General features: G+C 39.5%; 2 protein-coding genes across 9 annotated transcripts in view; both read right to left on the bottom strand.

Annotated features, from left to right (window-relative positions):
• Positions 1-10,196, bottom strand: part of mipol1 (mirror-image polydactyly 1) — a 123,261-nt gene extending 113,065 nt beyond the window's left edge. For all 4 annotated transcript variants that reach the window (XM_062042516.1, XM_062042515.1, XM_062042514.1 and 1 more), the window contains exon 1: positions 10,139-10,196. The gene's annotated coding sequence lies outside the window, so the exon portion shown is untranslated. The remainder of the gene's footprint in view (positions 1-10,138) is intronic.
• traf3 (TNF receptor-associated factor 3) overlaps positions 10,139-24,899 on the bottom strand; it is a 37,943-nt gene continuing 23,182 nt past the window's right edge. For all 5 annotated transcript variants that reach the window (XM_062042512.1, XM_062042510.1, XM_062042511.1 and 2 more), the window contains 4 exons: positions 19,174-19,345; positions 18,763-19,106; positions 18,508-18,699; positions 10,139-10,890 (listed from right to left, as the gene is read on the bottom strand). In XM_062042512.1, the coding sequence (XP_061898496.1) occupies positions 10,855-10,890; positions 18,508-18,699; positions 18,763-19,106; positions 19,174-19,345 (744 nt within the window). In that variant the 3' untranslated portion in view covers positions 10,139-10,854. The remainder of the gene's footprint in view (positions 10,891-18,507; positions 18,700-18,762; positions 19,107-19,173; positions 19,346-24,899) is intronic.

Below are 24,899 nucleotides of genomic sequence, written 5' to 3'. Positions count from 1 at the left end.
ATGGGTAACCTACACATCTGTGAAGGCGCCATTAATGCTGAAAGGTACATACAGGTTTTGGAGCAACATATGTTGCCATCCAAGCAACGCTACCATGGACGCCCCTGCTTATTTCAGCAAGACAATGCCAAGCCACGTGTTACATCAACGTGGCTTCATAGTAAAAGAGTGTGGGTACTAGACTGGCCTGCCTGTAGTCCAGACCTGTCTCCCATTGAAAATGTGTGGTGCATTATGAAGCCTAAAATACCACAACGGAGACCCCCGGACTGTTGAACACCTTAAGCTGTACATCAAGCAAGAATGGGAAAGAATTCCACCTGAGAAGCATAAAAAATGTGTCTCCTCAGTTCCCAAACGTTTACTGAGTGTTGTTAAAAGGAAAGGCCATGTAACACAGTGGTGAACATGCCCTTTCCCAACTACTTTGGCACGTGCTGCAGCCATGAAACTCTAAGTTAATTATTATTTGCAAAAAAAAAAAAAAAGTTTATGAGTTTGAACATCAAATATCTTGTCTTTGTAGTGCATTCAATTGAATATGGGTTGAAAAGGATTTGCAAATCATTGTATTCCGTTTATATTTACATCTAACACAATTTCCCAACTCATATGGAAACGGGGTTTGTACATATATACACATACATACAAACAAAACTTTTTACATGCATACATATATAAAGGATACATGCATACATATAGACATGAATACATACATACATAAATGTATACATACATATAGTTATTTTATACATGCATACATAAATAGTTATATTTCACATACATACATATCCACACAGTTATTTATACATGCTTACATACATATATTTATACATACATATAGTTATTTATACATGCATACATACATATATTTATACATACATATAGTTATTTATACATGCATACATACATATAATTATTTATACATACATATAATTTAAACATACATGCTTACATACATATATTTATACATACATACATGCTTACATACATATATTTATGTAACTTTTTATACATACATATTCACACACATACAGTTGTTTATACATGCATAAGTACATAAATATATACATGCTTACATAATTGTATACATACATACATATTCACATGCATACATACATAAATATATACATGCATACATACACTTATAAATATATATATATACATATATACATACATAAATACATACATATTCATACATAGTTATGTATACATACATATATACATGCATGCATACATATATACATGCATGCATACATACATTTCTACATGCATGCATACATATATACGTGCATGCATACATACATATATACATGCATACATATATATGTGCATGCATACATACATACTCACACACATACATACCGGTAGTTATGTATACATGCATACATACATACATGTTCACACACATACATAGTTATTTATACATGCATACATACATCAATCAATCAATCAATCAAAATGTATTTATATAGCACTTAATCGCAAGTGTCTCAAAGGGCTGCACAAGCCACAACGTCAACCTTGGCTTAGATCACACATCAGGGCAAGAAAAAACTCAACCCAATGGGATACAATGAGAAACCCCCACACACATACATAGTTAAGTATAAAATATATATATATATATATATATATATATATATATATATATATATATATATATATATATATATATATATATATATATATATATATATATATATATATATTCATTCACACACATACATAGTTATTTATACATGCATACATTCATAAATCTATACATACATACATACATACATAGTTATTTATATATACATTATGAACAAGTTAATGTCAACAAGTTAATAACAAAAAGCTAGTAACAAAAAGATGATGTTGACATCAACAAGATAACAAGCTGCTATCACCTTGTTGGTATCACCTGGTTGATACCAACAGGGTGATATTTTGCCCAGCAAGGAGGCGACAGGAAGTAGTTTGTCTTACAGGTGTTGCAGCTGCACTTGGAGACCACACATCTTCTTTTTAGCTTTCTGCAAAGCAACATGGACGTCTGACACTTTGCTGACACACGCCATGCTAACAATTGTCGTCATGGTAACCCAAAGCAACATGGACGTCGGACACTTTGCTGATACACGCGATGCTAACAGCAATTGTCGTCATAGTAACCCAAAGCAACATGGACGTCTGACACTTTGCTGACACACACCATGTTAACACAACAACTGTCATCATGGTAACCCTAAGCAACATGGACGTCTGACACTTTGCTGACACACACCATGCTAACAACAATTGTCGTCATGGTAACCCAAAGCAACATGGACGTCTGGCACTTTGCTGACACACACCATGTTAACACAACAATTGTCGTCATGGTAACCCTAAGCAACATGGACGTCTGACACTTTGCTGACACACACCACGCTAACACAACAATTGTCGTCATGGTAACCCAAAGCAACATGGACGTCTAACACTTTGCAGCCACGCTAACACAAGAAGAAGCATTGTCACGGTAACCGCCATGGGTGAGAGTAGAAAACAGATGAGGTAACACAAAGAAGGTTGTGACAGGATGCGTTTAATCTAACATTTATGATTTCTTGTTGTGACAGGATGAGTTGAATCCAACATTTATAATTTTTTGTCAAGACAGGATGAGTTGAATCCAACATTTATCATTTCTTGTCGTGACAGGATGAGTTGAATCCAACATTGATGATTTCTTGTCGTGACAGTATGAGTTGAATCCAAAATGTATGATTTCTTGTTGTGACAGGATGAGTTGAATCCATCATTTATCATTTCTTGTTGTGACAGGATGAGTTGAATCCAACATTTATCATTTCTTGTTGTGAAAGGATGAGTTGAATCCAACATTGATGATTTCTTGTCAAGACAGGATGAGTTGAATCCAACATTTATAATTTCTTGTCGTGACAGGATGAGTTGAATCCAACATTGATGATTTCTTGTCGTGACAGTATGAGTTGAATCCAAAATGTATGATTTCTTGTTGTGACAGGATGAGTTGAATCCATCATTTATCATTTCTTGTTGTGACAGGATGAGTTGAATCCAACATTTATCATTTCTTGTCGTGACAGGATGAGTTGAATCCAACATTGATGATTTCTTGTTATGACAGGATGAGTTGAATTCAACATTGATGATTTCTTATTGTGACAGGATGAGTTGAATCCAACATTGATGATTTCTTGTCGTGACAGGATGAGTTGAATCCAACATGTATCATTTCTTGTCGTGACAGGATGAGTTGAATCCAACATTGATCATTTCTTGTTGTGCTGATCCAGCAGTTTGTTGAGCACTTCCAGGTCCAGCCCATGTTTCATCACCAGTTGTCCGTTCAGGTGCAAGACAGGAATGTCCCACTTGTACTTGTCCCACCACGCCACGTTCTCTGGTGCACTGATGTCCACCTGCTGCAGGACAAACTGACACAGACAATAATTACCCAGCATGCAGTGCAACGTCCCAGCATGACTCATTGCTTACTTTGTGTTTGAGCGGCTCCAAGGCTTGTTTGACTTGATCACACAGAGAACACGGATCCTGCAAGCACAGGTGAGCATTATACATGAATGTAGTTATGCGTGTTATCTACTTGGCCCTACCTTGGTGAACAGAGTGAGGAGGGGTTTGCCACTGACGCAGTAGCGCCTGACACCAGACAAAAACATGACAACCTGAGAAGAAGAACAACATACAAGCAGTTGCTAACCTGGCAACTCAGGTGAGAGCTCACAGCTTCCGACCAATCACAGCGCAGCAAGATGGTGGCGAAAGAAATCCGTCCAATGGCAATTATTTTTTTTATGACTGTTCTCAATCCATCCAAAATGTTACAAAATCCATTTCAAAACAAATAAAATGTTCAAAAATATTTTTTTATTGCTGAAATCAACTTCAGATATATCTGTTGATATAAAGTTAAAAAAATGTTTAATGTTCCATGCCATTTTTGTCAAAGAAACCCAGTTTTTAACTGTAAAAACACAAAATATGCAATATTTTCCACAAAAAATATTCCTTAGTGGAATATTTGATGTGAAGTAATGAGTCAATAATTCATAACATTGATTGAAAATATGCTAAATGTTTCCCCAAAAATATTTCATAACATTATTATTCATTATTATTTTTTGGAGCGATGACAGTTCATTTGAAAAAAAAAAATCACACTAAACTCCTCAGGGATCCAAAAGGGTCCCACTCATAAAAGTGTTAAAAATATATTTTTGACATTCAGCACCTAAATCTCTAGATCGACTTCAGATCTATCCACCAATTATAAGTTTTTATTATCTTTGACGCTCATTTTGTCAAAGAAAACTTAGTTTTTTAGATAGCAAATACACAAAATATGCAATATTTTCCCGTCAAAAATATGTCTAAGAGTAATATTTGATGTAAAGTAACTGTGGCCTTAAATATGTAAATAATTCATAACCAAATGGTTTTTGATTCATTATTATTTTTGGAGCAGTTCATTTGAAAAAATCCCACTAAACTCCTCAGGGAGCCAAAAGCAGGGTTTCCCACACATTCATTTATTTGTGGCGGCCCGCCACGAAAGAATTACGTCCGCCACAAATAAAATAAAAAATACTTTTTTTATTTTATTTATTTATTTTGTTCTCTCCAGCTTCTCAGGCAAATCATATAGTTGATGTAGTTGCCCATATCGGCTGTTCAGATTTACTTTACAAAAGAGAAGTGTAGGATACTTCTCTTGTTGCCTTATTTGTATTTGACTTTATTATCCATCCATCCATCCATTTTCTACCGCTTATGTATTTATATTAGAAACACAACATGTGTACCATAATTTCCGGACTATAAGCCGCTACTTTTTCCCCTCGTTCTGGTCCCTGCGGCTTATACAGGGTGCGGCTTATTTACGGCCTGTTCTTCTCCGACACAGACGAAGAGGATTTCGGTGGTTTTAGTACGCAGGAGGATGACGATGACACAATGATTAAAGACTGACTTTTCATATACCGGTAGGCTGGTTATTTTGATAACGTACAGGCGAGCACTTTGTATTACTTTGCACCGTTGTATTATTTGTACTCTGCACGAATGCTGTTCGCCATGTCAAAGATGTGAAAGTTTGATTGAATGATTGAAAGATTTATTGTTAATAAATGGGACGCTTTGCGTTCCCAAACAGTCATCTCTGTCCCGACAATCCCCTCCGTGGTAGCAGGAACCCCTATATACTACGGTAATTACACATCAAAACCCTGCGGCTTATAGTCGGGTGCGGCTTATATATGGAGCAATCTGTATTTTCCCCTAAATTTAGCTGGTGCGGCTTATAGTCAGGTGCGGCTTATAGTCCGGAAATTACGGTATATAACAAAGGGTGCAAAGTCTGCAGGCAGTAGGAAAGACATGGTTAAGTGTAGGGAGTAAAACTGACGGCAGTCTAAAGTTCAAGATTTTTGGAGCTCTTTGTTCAGTGGATTAGATGTTTGTTGAAGCTCTGTGTCTATCTATCACCACTACTGTTTTCTGTTTATTTGTTACTGACTGTGGCAGGACACCTCTGCCTCTGTTTCACTTTATGTTGCTGGTAAATAATATGGTTGTAGTAGTAGGCTAAAGTTAAATTATTTAGTATGCACTAATTATAGGGGCAGAGCTTTGAGACATTTTAGCTTTTATATTTTATAAGATATATTTTTTGTAAGAACCACAATTAATAAATATATTTCAGTGAATAACTTATTGTTCAAATCTGTATATAAATATGTACATAAAGTGTTGTAATTATATTGTAAAATGGATGGATGGTTGGCTGGATGGACGTTTAAAAAAAACTGTTATTATTAATTAGTAAGTATACATTTTTTGAGCCTTTTTAGAGAAAATCAAATCATTGTAATAAATTATGCAAATTGCTCAATGATGTCATGGTGACCACGCCCATAGCCACGCCCCCACCGCCGCAGGTATCTTGGCAGTTTATGGGAAACACTGCAAAAGGGTCCCACTCATAAGTGTTAAAAATCTTTTTTGACATTCAGCACCTAAATCTCTAGATCGACTTCAGATATATCCACCAATTATTAAGTATTTATTATGTGTTTGTTTGACGCCCTTTTAGTCAAAGAAAAAAAATGTTTACATAGCAAACACACAAAATATGCAATACTTTCCACAAAAAATATTTCTTAGTGTAATATTTTAACTGAAGTAATTGTGGCCTTAGATATGTCAAATTCATAATCACATTGATCTTGATTCATTATTATTTTTGGAGCATTGACAGTTTTAAAGGAAAAAAACAACCTGCATGGCAGTTTTGTCTTCTTAAAGTCAACTTTGCAACTTTTTCTCATGTTTGCTCTTTTACTCCACTTTATAAGTGGAATAAAATAATCAACACAATACTCGCACTGTACTTGAATCAAGTGGTTATCTGGCCTACCGCTACATGGAGCCCGCGTACCTCAGCTGTACTACAACATGACAGACTTCAAATGAAGAAGTGCATTATTTCGAAAGAAATACCGCTGCTAAAAGTGCAACTATATAAATATTTTTCTTTGTACAACAAGTCAGATGAAAAGGGTTCATGTCACGCACAATCACAATAAAATCATCCCAATGCCTTTTCAAAGTTGAAAAAGCAAACGAATGTGAATAAATGTCTTGTGAAATTGTTACATTCTGCCCGGGCAGCACAACAGAAGACCGAAAGTGCATTTGTTGATTTCACATTTACTTGGGAGTTGGAACACGTGACGCAAACAGGAGGCGTTCCCGAAACAGAGCGGCTAATGAGGACGCACTGCCTGACCTGGGAAACGCATAGCTTGTTGCCAGACGTACGATCAGCTCCAAGTGCGCCATTACTAATTCCCAAATGCCAACATGCGGAGTCGTTTCAAGACTATAATGCTGTGCGATAATCCCATAGGTATCGTAATATCACACAACAATGTGTAAATACAAAAGTATACTGTAATATTGGTCATGGTAATTGGGATGTGTTATATATTGTATATCCATCCATCCATTTTCTACCGCTTAGCCCTTTCGGGGTCGCGGGGGGTGCTGGAGCCTATCTCAGCTACAATCGGGTGGAAGGCGGGGTACACCCTGGATAAGTCGCCACCATATTTGCCAACCTTGAGACCTCCGAATTCGGCAGATGGGGGGGTGTGCGTGTGGCTGGGTTGAGGTGTGTGGGGGGGGAAGTTTGGTGGTAGCGGGGGTGTATATTGTAGCGTCCCGGAAGAGTTAGTGCTGCAAGGGGTTCTGGGTATTCGTTCTGTTGTGTTTATGTTGTGTTACGGTGCGGGTGTTCTCCCGAAAAGTGTTTGTCATTCTTGTTTGGTGTGGGTTCACAGTGTGGCACATATTTGTAACAGTGTTGAAGTTGTTTATACGTTTACCCTCAGTGTGACCTGTATGGCTGTTGATCAAGTATGCCTTGCATTCACTTATGTGTGTGTAAAAGCCGCATATATTATGTGATTGGGCCGGCACGCTGTTTGTATGGAGGAAAAGCGGACGTGACGACAAGTTGTAGAGGACGCTAAAGGCAGTGCCTTTAAGGCACGCCCCCAATATTGTTGTCCGGGTGGAAATTGGGAGAAATAGTTGCCCTGGGAGATTATCGGGGGGGGCACTGAAATTCAGGAGTCTCCCGGGAAAATCGGGAGAGTTGGCAAGTATGGTCGCCACCTCATTACAGGGCCAAGACAGATAGACAGACAACATTCACAGTCACATTCAGACACTAGGGCCAATTTAGTGTTGCCAATCAACCTATCCCCTGGTGCATGTCTCTGGAAGTGGGAGGAAGCCGGAGTATATATTATATACAAATATAATATAATAATATATCAGTATATATTACAAACCCCGTTTCCATATGAGTTGGGAAATTGTGGTAGATGTAAATATAAACGGAATACAATGATTTACAAATCCTTTTCAACCCATATTCAATTGAATGCACTACAAAGACAAGATATTTGATGTTCAAACTCATAAACTTTATTTTTTTTTTGCAAATAATAATTAACTTAGAATTTCATGGCTGCAACACGTGCCAAAGTAGTTGGGAAATGGCATGTTCATTGCTGTGTTACATGGCCTATCCTTTTAACAACACTCAACAAACGTTTGGGAACTGAGGAGACACATTTTTTAAGCTTCTCAGGTGGAATTCTTTCCCATTCTTGCTTGATGTACAGCTTAAGTTGTTCAACGGTCCGGGGGTCTCCCTTGTGGTATTTTAGGCTTCATAATGCGCCACACATTTTCGATGGGAGACAGGTCTGGACTACAGGCAGGCCAGACTAGTACCCACACTCTTTTACTTTGAAGCCACGTTGATGTAACTCGTGGCTTGGCATTGTCTTGCTGAAATAAGCAGGGGCGTCCATGGTAACGTTGCTTGGATGGCAACATATGTTGCTCCAAAACCTGTATGTACCTTTCAGCATTAATGGCGCCTTCACAGATGTGTAAGTTACCCATGTCTTGGGCACTAATACACCCCCATACCATCACAGATGCTGGCTTTTCAACTTTGCGCCTATAACAATCCGGATGGTTCTTTTCCTCTTTGGTCCAGAGGACACAACGTCCACAGTTTCCAAAAACAATTTGAAATGTGGACTCGTCAGACCACAGAACACTTTTCCACTTTGTATCAGTCCATCTTAGATGAGCTCAGGCCCAGCGAACCCGACGGCGTTTCTGGGTGTTGTTGATAAACGGTTTTCGCCTTGCATAGGAGAGTTTTAACTTGCACTTACAGATGTAGCGACCAACTGTAGTTACTGACAGTAGGTTTCTGAAGTGTTCGTGAGCCCATGTGGTGATATCCTTTACACACTGATGTCGCTTGTTGATGCAGTACAGCCCGAGGGATCGAAGGTCACGGGCTTAGCTGCTTACGTGCAGTGATTTCTCCAGATTCTCTGAACCCTTTGATGATATTACGAACCGTAGATGGTGAAATCCCTAAATTCCTTGCAATAGCTGGTTGAGAAAGTTTTTTTTTTTAAACTGTTCAACAATTTGCTCATGCAATTGTTGACAAAGTGGTGACCCTTGCCCCATCCTTGTTTGTGAATGACTGAGCATTTCATGGAATCTACTTTTATACCCAATCATGGCACCCACCTGTTCCCAATTTGCCTGTTCACCTGTGGGATGTTCCAAATAAGTGTTTGATGAGCATTCCTCAACTTTGTCAGTATTTATTGCCACCTTTCCCAACTTCTTTGTCACGTGTTGCTGGCATCAAATTCTAAAGTTAATGATTATTTTGAGAAAAAAAAATGTTTATCAGTTTGAACATCAAATATGTCGTCTTTGTAGCATATTCATCTGAATATGGGTTGAAAATGAAAAGCAAATCATTGTATTCCGTTTATATTTACATCTAAAACAATTTCCCAACTCATATGGAAACAGGGTTTGTATATGTAAATATTACATATATGTTATATTGCTACTATGGTAAATTTTTGGGTCAACTTTATACCTGCATTATATTTTCCATCCTTTGTACCTGAGCTACTGTGTGGAACAATTTCCCTTGTGGATCAATAAAGGTTGTCTAGGTCTAAGTTGAAAACTAACCTGACTCTCGCCAGATCCTTGCAGTTCGCTGAGCTGCAAGGGTCTGGGGAGAGTCCATCCATCCATTTTCTACCGCTTGTCCCTTTTGGGGTCGCGGGGAGTGCTGGAGCCTATTTTAGCTGCATTCGGGCGGAAGGCGGGGTACACCCTGGACAAGTCGCCACCTCATCACAGGGCCAACACAGATAGACAGACAACATTCACACTCACATTCACACACTAGGGCCAATTTAGTGTTGATTGTCAGGTTAGTCCAAAACAGCACTACATGCTATTCTCTTCACAGCCGGGTGGGAGCGCAATTCTACCAGTGACATTTCATGAACGGTAAAACTACATTAATAGCTACACTGTAGTAATAATAAAAATGGTACATAAATCACAGTAGTGGTGATTTAAAGCAGACTTACTAACACCATACAATATAGATAGAACAACACATAACCATAGATGTGCTGTTAAATGTGTCACAGGAAATATTAGATCGTATGCTAATTGGAAGTCAACTTACCGAGTGAATCCGCAGCGAACCAGACAACTCTTCTTAATTAGTCATCGACACACTGACAAAAGTTCGATTCTCGGGAGTTCTTAGCAGCACAAAGAGCAACTTTACAGCAGAACTTCACCTTCAGCAACAAATACTTTCTTTTTAGCTACTTTCCGGCATTTTCTTTTCTTCTTCTGCTGCCACTGGTTCTTCTTCGTCTTTTAATTGCTTGTTGTCTGTTCCACGTGCACTACCGCCACCCCCGGGCCTGCTTCGGAACTACATCAACTTGTTCTTAAAGCCTTTTGTTTTGTTCATTTTACAAAAGATTACTTTTAAAATAACTTGTTTTAAAAACTGATCCCGAAATATGTTTTTTATTAACTTTCACGCTCACTGTGACAAAATGACGACACTTAGTGGACAAACATTCAAACGTCACTTCTGTCTCCTCGTGTCGGACAGGAAGTGACGTCACCAAATTACATCCCGGAGCTCCGCCCACTGCTCGTTCCTTAGGACGTCCACTTGAAGGAGAAGAGTTCCACGGGATTTCCCAGCATGCCTCGGTAAACAGGAAGTCAATCTTGATGCACGGCATCAGTAGCAATGTGGTCACCGTGGCGACGTGGCACGCACGCGCCGATTGGTCGGCTACCGCTGGACGAGGCTCCGCCCCCGTCAATGATGCGCCCCGTCACCACCGGGTGGGCGTGGCCAGGTCACCTGTCACACGGTCACGGATCAGGAAGGTCGGACGTATCCACGGTAACCTAGCAGTACAAACATACATTCAACAAAGTATCCATAAAATATATCTAGTACAGTACAGTACATTATTCGTACATGTAGTGTTTGGACAATCGTGTAGTACCTTGATATTGATTGATTGAAACTTTTTTTAGTAGATTGCACAGTACAGTACATATTCCGTACAATTGACCACTAAATGGTCACACCCGAACCTGCAGTGCAGGTGTACCTAATGTTGTGTCCCTGCGGTCGTTCGCGGCTCCTGCAGCGCGAGCATTGTTGTTTTTGCACTTTTTGGCTTCTTGTTAAGTGACTTTTTTTGGGTGGATTCGGTCTTGCACGTGGAGGGTTTGGGTGTGGGCTTTGGTTGGTGTGGCCGCGGTGCTCCCGTCGGGGGTGCATTCTGCGGCGGAGATGCTTGGCACCAGGAGGCGGGGTTATGATACGAGCCTCACACAGTGTCTCCGCAGCAGATTTATGATCGCTCAGCACTAAAAATATGTTACACATATACAGTTGTTGACAAAATACACTGTGCATTATATACCTCAGCTAACTAAACTATGGAAATGTATAATATATAGCAATACGGTCTCACTGCACAGCAGGCCAGCAGTTAGCCGAGTCGCAATCCATGGTGAGGCACAAGTGCCTCAACTGGCTGCTGATCACCGCACCGTCTCTCCTCAGTATTTGAACGGCAAATGTGAAAATAAAAATAAAAATAATCTAAAACTGGTGAAATTAAATGGAAAATAACTTTAGTTTTTTTTTCTTTTTTTCTTTCCATGATGGCAGGTGAGGCCCCGCCTCCCCTGCCTCTAGTGACTGCAAGCCACTGATATATATGTATATATGTATACGTATATATATGTATATATATATATATATATATATATATATATATATATATATATATATATATATATATATATATATATATATATATATATATATATATATGTATACATATATATATATATATGTATACATATATATATATATATATATATATATATATATATATATATATATATATATACATATATATATATATATATATGTGTATGTATATATATATATATATATATATATATATATATATATATATATATATATATATATATATATATATATATATACACACATACATATATATGCACATATTAGGGCTATATAAATAAACATTGATTGATTGATTGTGATTGTGGGTAATGACCGAAAGAATAAGATCGCGGATACAAGCGGCCGAAATGAGTTTCCTCAGAAGGGTGGCTGGCATCTCCCTTAGAGATAGGGTGAGAAGTGCAGTCACCCGAGAGAGACTCGGAGTAGAGCCGCTGCTCCTTCGCTTGGAAAGGAGCCAGCTTAGGTGGTTCGGGCATCTCGTGCGGATGCCTCACGAGCGTCTCCCTAGGGAGGTCCTCGTTGCACGTCCCACTGGGAGGAGGCCCCCCGGCAGGCCAAGGACCAGATGGGGGGATTACATCTCCTCTCTGGCCTGGGAACGCTTCGGGATTCCCCAGGAGGAAGTCGCAAATATTGATCTGGAGAGGGAAGTCTGGGGGTCTTTGCTGGAGCTGCTGTCCCCGCGACCCGATTCCGGATAAGCGGTTGAAGATGGATGGATGGATGATTGATTGATGTATGCATATACACACACATATATATATACACATATATATGCATGTATGCTGAATACAGTAAGTATCTAGTACGTCTACAAATGTGTCTACAACAATATATATATACATATATATATTAGAGATGTCCGATAATACCGGCCTGCCGATATTATCGGCCGATAAATGCGTTAAAATGTAATATCGGAAATTATCGGTATCGGGTTTTTTTATTATCGGTATCGTTTTTTGTTTTTGTTTTTTGTTTTTTTTACACTCATTCACACTCATTCACACAAAAGGGTTGTTTCTTTCTGTTATTAATATTCTGGTTCCTACATTATATATCAATATATATCAATACAGTCTGCAAGGGATACAGTCCGTAAGCACACATGATTGTGCGTGCTGCTGGTCCACTAATAGTACTAACCTTTAACAGTTAATTTTACTAATTTTCATTAATTACTAGTTTCAATGTAACTGTTTTTATATTGTTTTACTTTCTTTTTTATTCAAGAAAATGTTTTTAATTTATTCATCTTATTTTATTTTATTAATTTTTTTTTTTAAAGTACCTTATCTTCACCATACCTGATTGTCCAAATTAGGCATAATAATGTGTTAATTCCACGACTGTATATATCGGTTGATATCGGAATCGGTTGATATCGGAATCGGTAATTAAAGAGTTGGACAATATCGGAATATCGGATATCGGCAAAAAGCCATTATCGGACATCCCTAAGATATATATATATATATATACTTGTGTAGACATACTAGATACTTACTGTATTCAGCATACATGCATATATATATATATATATATATATATATATATATATATATATATATATATATATATATATATATATATAAATAAATCATCCTCCGGCAGCTTTCAGAGGGCCTGTCCAAGATCAATGCAAGCCAGCTACCTGGGAAGTACAAGGTGTGGTGTTATCACTTCACCCTGTACCCAAGGATGATGTGGCCTCTGAAGCTGTGCGAAGTCACGTCATCAGCCGTAAGCCGGGTGGACGCAAAAGCCAACTCTTTCATCCGAAAACGGCTTGGCCTGCCACGGTGCTTCTCAGCTGCTGGCCTGTATGGATGGAACTCACTCCAGCTACCCCTGAAATCTATCAGCCTCGGCTACAGGCAGGAGAAGGCAAGGCTGGTGATGGAGCTAAGAGACTCTGACAGGGCAGTGGCAGATGCAAATGCCAGAGTCGAGACTGGAAGGAAGTGGAGAGCTAAGGAGGAGGTCCAGAAGGCGATGGGGAGAATGCAACACCAAGAAGTCGTGGGCATGGTCCAGACAGGCCGGGCAGGCCTTGGATGGAGCGATCCACCCATCCTATGGTCCAAGGCAGGCAGGAAGGAGAGGAAGGACCTTATTGTTGCTGAGGTCACCAGGATTAAGTAGGAGCTCAGAGTGAGGTCTGTGGCACAGTGGCAGCAGGGGAGGTGGACAACTTGGGAGGGTGTCTTGAGCCGAGCAATCAGCTGGGCAGATTTCTGGAAACTGCCACAGGCTCTGCTCAGTTTCCTCATCAGGGCAACATACGACACTCTCCCGAGCCCTAAAAACCTCCACCAATGGCTTGGCACAGAGCAATCCTGCGACCTCTGCGGGACCATCAATGCCTCACTCCAGCATGTTCTGTCAGGCTGCAAAATGGCGCTGACACAGGGTCAGCTCAGATGGCGGCACGACCAAGTGCTCAGCAAGCTGGCAGAGGTGCTGGAGAAAAGTCGGCAGGAGGCAAACAACCAGAGTCCAGCAGAAAGCCAATGCAGGATCCACTTCCTCAGGCAAGGGGAACCTGCAACACATTCCAGCAAGAGACCACCCGCCAAGCTATTAACACCAGGGGCGGCGTGGAAGATGAAAGTGGACCTGGGTAGGCAGCTCCAGTTCCCACAGGAGATATGCAGCACCACCTTAAGACCAAATGTGGTGCTGCGGTCTGCAGCTGTGAAGTCAGTACTCCTGATTGAGCTGACAGTGCCATGGGAGGAGGGACTGGAAGCTGTCTACGAGAGAAAGAAGACCTGGTCGCGGAGTGCAGAGAAAGTGGATGGAGTGTGAGGCTGTACCCTGTAGAGGTGGGAGCGAGAGGCTTTGTGGGCAGATCAACACCACACCTGCTCAAGGACCTGGGACTATGTGGAGCCACTCTGAGCAGATCCACCAAGGAGCTTTCAGAAGTAGCAGAGAAAGCTAGCCACTGGCTCTGGCTGAAACGACGCGAGAAGGCTTGGGGAACAACATCCGAGTAGGTTTGTTGCAGGGGGTGTCAGGGAGATGTCCCTGTTCACTGCCCCGCCACCAGGAGATGTTCTGGGCAAAGGGGCGAAACATCAAGGTGGTCCCAAGCTGAAGAACCTGCAGCAAAACCTTTTCTGGTATGCGGTCAGGTGTAGGCCTGCCTCAGGGGAGAGGACGTCCCTGCCATGCACAGTCCACCACAGGCACCATTGGAGGTGCGACAGGCCTAAGGCCCAGCGGCAAGACCACCTTGCTGTAATTAAAATGTGTATATATATATATATATATATATATATATATATATATATATATATATGTATATATATATATATATGTATATATATATATATATACATATATATATATATATATACATATATATATATATATATATATATATATATATATATATATATATATATATATATATATATATATATATATATATATATATATATATATATAAACCCCGTTTCCATATGAGTTGGGAAATTGTGTTAGATGTAAATATAAACGGAATACAATGATTTCCAAATCATTTTCTACCCATATTCAGTTGAATATGCTACAAAGACAACATATTTGATGTTCAAACTGATAAACTTTTTTTTTTTTTGCAAATAATCAAATTAACAGTTTAAGAAAAACCTTTCTCAACCAGCTATTGCAAGGAATTTAGGGATTTCCCCATCTACGGTCCGTAATATCATCAAAGGGTTCAGAGAATCTGGAGAAATCTTTGCACGTAAGCAGCTACGCTTGTGACCTTCGATCCCTCAGGCTGTACTGCATCAACAAGCGACATCAGTGTGTAAAGGATATCACCACATGGGCTCAGGAACACTTCAGAAACCCACTGTCAGTAACTACAGTTGGTCGCTACATCTGTAAGTGCAAGTTAAAACTCTCCTATGCAAGGCGAAAACCGTTTATCAACAACACCCAGAAACGCCGTCGGCTTCGCTGGGCCTGAGCTCATCTAAGATGGACTGATACAAAGTGGAAAAGTGTTCTGTGGTCTGACGAGTCCACATTTCAAATTGTTTTTGGAAACTGTGGACGTCGTGTCCTCCGGACCAAAGAGGTAAAGAACCATCCGGGTTGTTATAGGCGCAAAGTTGAAAAGCCAGCATCTGTGATGGTATGGGGGTGTATTAGTGCCCAGGACATGGGTAACTTACACATCTGTGAAGGCACCATTAATGCTGAAAGGTACATACAGGTTTTGGAGCAACTTTTGTTGCCATCCAAGCAACGTTATCATGGACGCCCCTGTTTATTTCAGCAAGACAATGCCAAGCCACGTGTTACATCAACGTGGCTTCATAGTAAAAGAGGGTGGGTACTAGACTGGCCTGCCTGTAGTCCAGACCTGTCTCCCATTGAAAATGTGTGGCGCATTATGAAGCCTAAAATACCACAACGGAGACCCCCGGACTGTTGAACAACTTAAGCTGTACATCAAGCAAGAATGGGAAAGAATTCCACCTGAGAAGCTTAAAAAATGTGTCTCCTCAGTTCCCAAATGTTTACTGAGTGTTGTTAAAAGGAAAGGCCATGTAACATGGTGGGGAACATGCCCTTTCCCAACTACTTTGGCACGTGTTGCAGCCATGAAATTCTAAATTAATTATTATTTGCAAAAAAAAAATAAAGTTTATGAGTTTGAACATCAAATATCTTGTCTTTGTAGTGCATTCAATTGAATATGGGTTGAAAAGGATTTGCAAATCATTGTATTCCGTTTATATTTACATCTAACACAATTTCCCAACTTATATGGAAACAGGGTTTGTAGTAATATGCTCTGGGCCTGTTTTGCTGCCAATGGAACTGGTGCTTTAAATGGGACAATGAAAAAGGAGGATTACCTCCAAATTCTTCAGGACAACCTAAAATCATCAGTTGGGTCTTGGGTAGGGATGTCCCGATCCAGGTTTTTGCACTTCCGATATCGATGTTTTTGCACTTCCGATCCGATACCGATACTGGCCGATACTGGCCTATCCGAGCATGTATTAAAGTTTAAAGTTATTTAGCCTACTTAGTTGTCAGATTCATGTTGAAAAGGATTCATTTTGATAACAACTAGCCAGCTGAATTAGGTGAGTTTGAATAATACACAATGGTTGGTAACAAGAAACTGACCTTTTTATTCAAGGATAAACACAAAATAGACAAAATGATACATGACAAACAGAAATGGCATCATTGAACTAAGGCTGGGCGATATGGCCTTTTTTTAATATCGCAATATTTTAAAGCCATATCGCAATAGACGATATATATGTGGATATTTTGCCTTAGCCTTGAATTAACACTTGATGCATATAATCACAGCAGTATGATGATTCTATGTGTCTACATTAAAACATTCTTCTTCATACTGCATTAATATATGCTACTTTTAAACTTTCATGCAGAGAAGGAAATCACAACTAAAAAAATCACTATTTTTTTCATACGGTGTTGATCTGGAAATGTTTGCCTTGGCATTTTGATGGTGTGGGCGTGTGGTACCGAATGGAGATGTTGACGTGCGGGGTTTCAAACACTCTTCATTCTCTAGCAGGTGACTTTTCAAATGATGCTACATATTAGCAGTAATGCTACTTTTTATAGCAACGCTTTTGCTCCACACTTGACAAATTACGGTTGTCTGTTCAACATATTCCCACTTGAAGCCAAACCACCGCCAGACGATGGACCCCCTGCTGTTTTTTGGGGGAATTAATTAATTCTTCCTTCATTCGTATTACCACTCGCACGGCTGCGCTAGCATCACAGCTAACGTTAGCCATGCTGCTACCTCTTTGCTGCGTGAGGGCGTATACGTATTTGACGTATGATGTGACAGTATGTGACGTGTGTAAGAAGGTGCGCTTGTCTGTCTGTGAGAAGGAGACACAGGAAAGAGTGAGAAGAGCCTAGAGTAGTGTAATGCCAGCAGCTAAAAGCAACTGCGTGAGAACGTATACTCGAATATCACGATATAGTAATTTTCTGTATCGCACAGAGACAGCTGACATTTTTACCGGTAACTTTTAATTCACATGGCCGTCTTAACGGTTAGGACACAGACTTGTGGATGTGTTGAAGGTGTGCTGGAAAATGCGGAACGGAAATTAGGGAGCAGCAGAAAAGTGGAATGTATTATTTAAATCTGTGCGTTGGAAAACACGGACCGGAATTTTAAAACTGGATCTGGATCGGCATTTTCCCATGCCTTGCCGATACGCATTTTTTGGCAAATATCGGCGGCCGATCCGATCCAAATATCGGATCGGGACAACCCTAGTCTTGGGCGCAGTTGGGTGTTCCAACAGGACAATAACGTGGTAAAGGAATGGCTAAATCAGGCTAGAATTAAGGTTTTAGAATGGCCTTCCCAACACAGTTCTGACTTAAACGTGTGGACAATGCTGAAGAAACAAGTCCATGTCAGAAAACCAACAAATTTAGCTGAACTGCACCAATTTTGTAAATAGGAGTGGTCAAAAATTCAACCAAAAGCTTGTGGATGGCTACCAAAAGCGCCTTATTACAGTGAAAGTTAGTACTTGTACATGTAGTACCTTGATGAACATAGTGTGGTCCTTGATGTAGTTTAATACTTGTACATGTAGTATTAGGTGTAGTACCTTGATGTAGTTAGTACTTGTACATGTAGTACCTTGATGTAGTTAGTACTTGTACGTGTAGTACTTTGATGTAGTTAGTACTTGTACATGTAGTACCTTGATGAAGATGGTGTCGTCCTTGATGTAGCTGGCAGACTCCAGGACACTCTGGGACACGAAGAGAGGACACCCCGAAGCGATGTTCATCTCGGCCGCAGGACGTCTGAAGCTGCTACTGTTGGGGTCGGGTTTGAAGGCGTCGCCCAGGTGTTTCCTGGCGGGACCTTGGTCCATCAGCATGAGGTTGACCTTTCAGGACGGAGACAAAGTCCATGTATTTTGGCGAAGCACTCCCAGCGGTGGTGTGGGTACCTTCTGCTTGAAGGGCCAAGGCAGCAGAGCGTCGTACTCGCCCCTCATCACCACAAAGAAGAGGGACAGGTGCGTGCCCTTGCCCATGCCGTCCCCGTTCAGGTAGACGCGCGCACACATCTTGTAGCCGAAGTAGCCTGTGTAGAAGGGCTGCGAGTACAAGGACAGCGTCTTGGCCGCCACCGCTTCCTGTTTCCGTCTCTTGTAGTCGCGGATCTTCCAGATCAGCGTGCCGTTGTAGCTGGCCGTCTCCAGCACCTGGAAGCGCAGGTCCATGTCTGCCAGCCGGATGTCGTGCACGCTCAGCATGTCGCCATGGCGATGCAGCTGCGTCTCCAGAGAGGCTGCGGACAGACGGACAGAGTTAGGGCTTCCGCTCTCGCCGCCGCCCTCCGCCATGTGCATCCTGACCCAAGGTCAGCGTGCCGCCGCCCGAGCGTCCTCCTTGCTCCAGGGCGCAAAGTCTGCTGCGGACGCTGTCCAGCGACAGGCGGAGCTTGTCCAGCTCCTCTCTGAGCAAAGTGAGAGAGCGCAGCTCAAGCTCCACCTCCAAGAGCTTTTCCGAATGAGAGCTCATCAACTTCTACGGAGAGACACAGAAGGGTCATGTGAGGGCGTCAGTCTTGTCCGCAGAAACTTCTAGAAGAAATCACCTTCACTACACTGCAACGTGTAGTGTTGCAGTGTAGTGAGGAACACCTTCCTCCCAATGTTCCTCTAAATGTTCCCTGTGATGTTCTTCATAAAGTTGTTTTAAATGTTCCTAATAACGTTGCTCTAAACGTTCCTTCTAAATGTCCTAAATGTTCCCCCTGATGTTCCTCATAATGTTCCTCTAAATGTTATAAATGGGTTACTTGTATAGCACTTTTGGGTATTCCTGGAAATGTTCCTCTATTCCATTCATCTACTTCTTAATCAGTTGAAAAGGTACTTGATATTGTGGAATATTTGTTGTGTCACCAGAGGGGGAAGCTATTGTTGCAGGGGACCTACAGCACAAGGTGTTAGTGGACAAGTCCAAGAGGGAAGTCCTTCAAAGTAGTTGTGTAGCATGTGAGGTGTGCGTTGTAAACATGTACATCATGTGACCATCATGTAGTCATCATAGGACCCTCATGTAGACATCATGTGGTCATCATGTCACCATCATATGACCCTCAAGTAGTCATCATGTGGTTATCATGTGACCATCATGTAGTCATCATGAGGTCATAATGTGACCATCATGTGGTTATCATAGGACCATCATGTAGTCATCATGTGGTCATGATGTGACCATCATCTGATCATCATGTGATCATCATGAGGTCATCACGTGGTCATCATGTGACCATCATGTAGTAATCATGTGACCATCATGAGACCAACACGAGGTCATCATGTAGTCATCATGAGGTCACCATGTGAGCATCATGTAGTCATCATGCGACCATCATGAGCAGGGGTCCCCAAACTTTTTGACTTGGGGCCGCATTGGGTTAAAACAATTTGGCCGGGGGCCGGGCTGTATATGTACTGTATGTATATATATATATATATATATATATATATATATATATATATATATATATATATATATATATATATATATATATATATATATATATATATATATATATATATATATATATATATATATATATATATATATATATATATATATATATATTAGGGGTGGGGGGAAAAATCGATTCGAATTCGAATTGCGATTCTGACATTGTGCGATTCAGAATCGATTCTCATTTTTAAAAAATCGATTTTTTTATTTGTTTTAATTAATTTTTTTTTAATTTTTATTTTTTTTATTAATCAATCCAACAAAACAATACACAGCAATACCATAACAATGCAATCCCTCATTGACATTATCATTAGACATTAAAATAAAAAAGAACAATAGTGTCAGAGTGGCTTACACTTGCATCGCATTTCATAAGCTTGACAACACACTGTGTCCAATATTTTCACAAAGATAAAATAAGTAATATTTTTGGTCCATTTAATAGTTAAAACAAATGAACATCATTGCAAACAGTTGATAAAACATTGTCCTTTACAATTATAAAAGCTTTTTACAAAAATCTACTACTCTGCTTGCATGTCAGCAGACTGGGGTAGATCCTGCTGAAATCCTATGTATTGAATGAATAGAGAATCCTTTTGAATCTTGGACAAAATCTTATCCACACGATTATCAAATGTAATAGGAAAATTAATTCATACTGACCAAACTGGCTTCATGGAAGGTCGACAATCTTCAGACAATACAAGGAAATTGTTTAATGTTATTTACTATGCTAGAAGTCTCCCTTATCCCACAGCAGTATGTACTGTTGATGCGGGGAAGGCATTCCACCGCATAAACTGGTCATTTATGTTTTGCACACTACGTAAATTTGGATTTGGAGATAATTTTATACAATGGATTAAGATGCTTTATACAAGGCCCATGGCATCAGTCAAAACCAATAATCATATTTCAGAACCTTTTTTGTTAAAAAGAGGAGTAAAACAGGAATGTCCTGCATCTGGATTATTATTTAATTTGGTTATTGAACCCTTAGCTGCAAAAATAAGAAGTGAAAATAATATTCATGGTATAAATATTGGCTCTCAGTATAATAAGCTATCGATGTATTGTGACGACATAATTTTTTTACCTGTCACATGTTAACTCCTGTCTTCTTTATATCAATAATGTCATCACTGAATATGGCTGTTTATCAGGGTATAAATTGTAGCACAGCAGCTAAATGAACACTTAGCGTCTAACAATCTCTGTGAACCTTTTCAATCCGGTTTCAGGGCAAATCACTCTACGGAGACAGCCCTCGCAAAAATGACTAATGATCTATTGCTAACGATGGATTCTGATGCTTCATCTATGTTGCTGCTTCTTGATCTTAGCGCCGCTTTCGATACTGTTGATCATAATATTTTATTAGAGCGTATCAAAACGCGTATTGGGATGTCGGACTTAGCCTTGTCTTGGTTTAACTCTTATCTTACTGACAGGATGCAGTGTGTCTCCCATAACAATGTGACCTCGGACTATGTTAAGGTAACGTGCGGAGTTCCCCAGGGTTCGGTTCTTGGCCCTGCACTCTTTAGTATTTACATGCTGCCGCTAGGTGACATCATACGCAAATACGGTGTTAGCTTTCACTGTTATGCTGATGACACCCAACTCTACATGCCCCTAAAGCTGACCAACACGCCGGATTGTAGTCAGCTGGAGGTGTGTCTTAATGAAATTAAACAATGGATGTCCGCTAACTTTTTGCAACTCAACGCTAAGAAAACGGAAATGCTGATTATCGGTCCTGCTCAACACCGACATCTATTTAAAAATACCACCTTAACATTTGACAACCAAACAATTAAACAAGGTGACTGTAAAGAATGTGGGTATTATCTTCGACCCAACTCTCTCGTTTGAGTCGCACATTAAAAGTGTTACTAAAACGGCTTTCTTTCATCTCCGTAATATCGCTAAAATTCGTCCCATTTTGTCCACAAGCGATGCTGAGATCATTATCCATGCGTTCGTTACATCTCGTCTCGATTACTGTAACGTTTTATTTTCGGGCCTCCCTATGTCTAGCATTAAAAGATTACAGATGGTACAAAATGCGGCTGCTAGACTTTTGACAAAAACAAGAAAGTTTGATCATATTACGCCTATACTGGCTCACATGCACTGGCTTCCTGTGCACCTAAGATGCGACTTTAAGGTTTTACTACTTACGTATAAAATACTACACGGTCAAGCTCCTGCCTATCTTGCCGATTGTATTGTACCATATGTCCCGGCAAGAAATCTGCGTTCAAAGAACTCCGGCTTATTAGTGATTCCCAGAGCCCAAAAAAAGTCTGCGGGCTATAGAGCGTTTTCTATTCGGGCTCCAATACTATGGAATGCCCTCCCGGTAAAAGTTAGAGATGCTACCTCAGTAGAAGCATTTAAGTCTCATCTTAAAACTCATTTGTATACTCTAGCCTTTAAATAGACTCCCTGTTTAGACCAGTTGATCTGCCGTTTCTTTTCTTTTCTTTTCTACTCTGCTCCAAACCCGGGGTGGACCGCTAGCCCGTTCATCAGATGGGGACATCTCTACGCTGCTGACCCGTCTCCACTCGGGATGGTTCCTGCTTGCCCCACTATGGACTGGACTCTCGCTGATGTGTTAGACTTTCACAATATTATGTCAGACCCACTCGACATCCATTGCTTTCGGTCTCCCCTAGAGGGGGGGGGTTACCCACATATGCGGTCCTCTCCAAGGTTTCTCATAGTCATTCACATTGACGTCCCACTGGGGTGAGTTTTCCTTGCCCGTATGTGGGCTCTGTACCGAGGATGTCGTTGTGGCTTGTACAGCCCTTTGAGACACTTGTGATTTAGGGCTATATAAATAAACATTGATTGATTGATTGATTGACATATTACCACTTAATAAACACTGCAAGAAATTACAAGTTCAGAACTCCAAAATTAAATTGTATTGCATTATTATGGTATTGTTGTGTATTGTTTTTAAAAAAAAATAAAAATAAAAATAAAAAATCGTTTTTGAATCGAGAATCGTTTTGAATTGAAAAAAAATCGATTTTGAATCGAATCGTGACCCCTAGAATCGATTTTGAAACGAATCGTGGGACACCCAAAGATTCCCAGCCCTAATATATATATATATATATATATATATATATATATATATATATATATATATATATATATATATATATATATATATATATATATATATATATATATATATAATATACGTATATATTATATATATATCTAATATATATATAATATATACAGTATTAGATAGATATATATATACAGTATATTATATATATATATATATATATATATATATATATATATATATATATATATATATATATATATATATATATATATATATATATATATATATATATATATATATATATATATATTAGGGCTGTGACTCTTTGGGTGTCCCACGATTCGATTCAATATCGATTCTTGGGGTCACGATTCGATGCAAAATCTTTTTTTTTTTTTTCTTCAATTCAACACGATTTTTGATTCAAAAACGATTTTTTCCCAATTCAAAACAATTCTCTATTAATTCAATACATAGGATTTCAGCAGGATCTACCCCATGCTGACATGCAAGCAGAGTAGTAGATTTTTGTAAAAAGCTTTTATAATTGTAAAGGACAATGTTTTATTAACTGATTGCAATAATGTAAATTTGTTTTTAACTATTAAATGAACCAAAGATATGACTTATTTTATCTTTGTGAAAATATTGGACACAGTGTGTTGTCAAGCTTATGAGATGCGATGCAAGTGTAAGCCACTGTGACACTATTGTTCCTTTTTTTTTTTTTTTTTATAAATGTCTAATGATAAGGTCAATGAGGGATTTTTAATCACTGCTATGTTGAAATTGTAACTAATATTGATACTGTTGTTGATAATATTCATTTTTGTTTCACTACTTTTGGTTTGTTCTGTCTCGTGTTTGTGTCTCCGCTCAATTGCTCTGTTTATTGCAGTTCTGAGTGTTGCTGGGTCGGGTTTGGTTTTGGAATTGGATTGCATTGTTATGGTATTGCTGTGTATTGTTTTGTTGGATTGATTAATTAAAAAAAATTAAAATTAAAATAAAAAATAAAAATAAAAAATAAAAAAAACAAACTATTTTTTAAAAATGAGCATTGATTCTGAACCGCACAACGTGAGAATCGCAATTCGAATTCGAAGCGATTTTTTTCCCACACCCCTAATATATATATATATATATTAGATATATATAGCGCACTTTCCGCGCGCGCGATGATGTCACGTTATCGATGAGAAAATGCATTTTTTAGACAATATGATTTGCCTGAGTAGCTAGGAGACACTGTGAGTAGCAAGCGGTACAAAGTGGATAAGAAAAGACAGAAAAAAATTATTATTATTTTTATTTTTTATTTGTTAATACTTGAGACTTCACGCGGGCCTGATTTTGGACGCTGGCGGGCCGGATCCGGGCCGTAGTTTGGGGACACCCGATCATGAGGTCATCATATGACCATCATCTGGTCATCATGTGACCATCATGAGGTCATCACATGGTCATCATGTG

This window comes from Entelurus aequoreus, linkage group LG03 (genome assembly GCF_033978785.1).
Source record: "Entelurus aequoreus isolate RoL-2023_Sb linkage group LG03, RoL_Eaeq_v1.1, whole genome shotgun sequence".
In the NCBI taxonomy this organism is placed as follows: domain Eukaryota; kingdom Metazoa; phylum Chordata; class Actinopteri; order Syngnathiformes; family Syngnathidae; genus Entelurus; species Entelurus aequoreus.
Note: the sequence above shows the minus strand (reverse complement) of the source record. Positions and strands in the feature narration are given on the sequence as shown.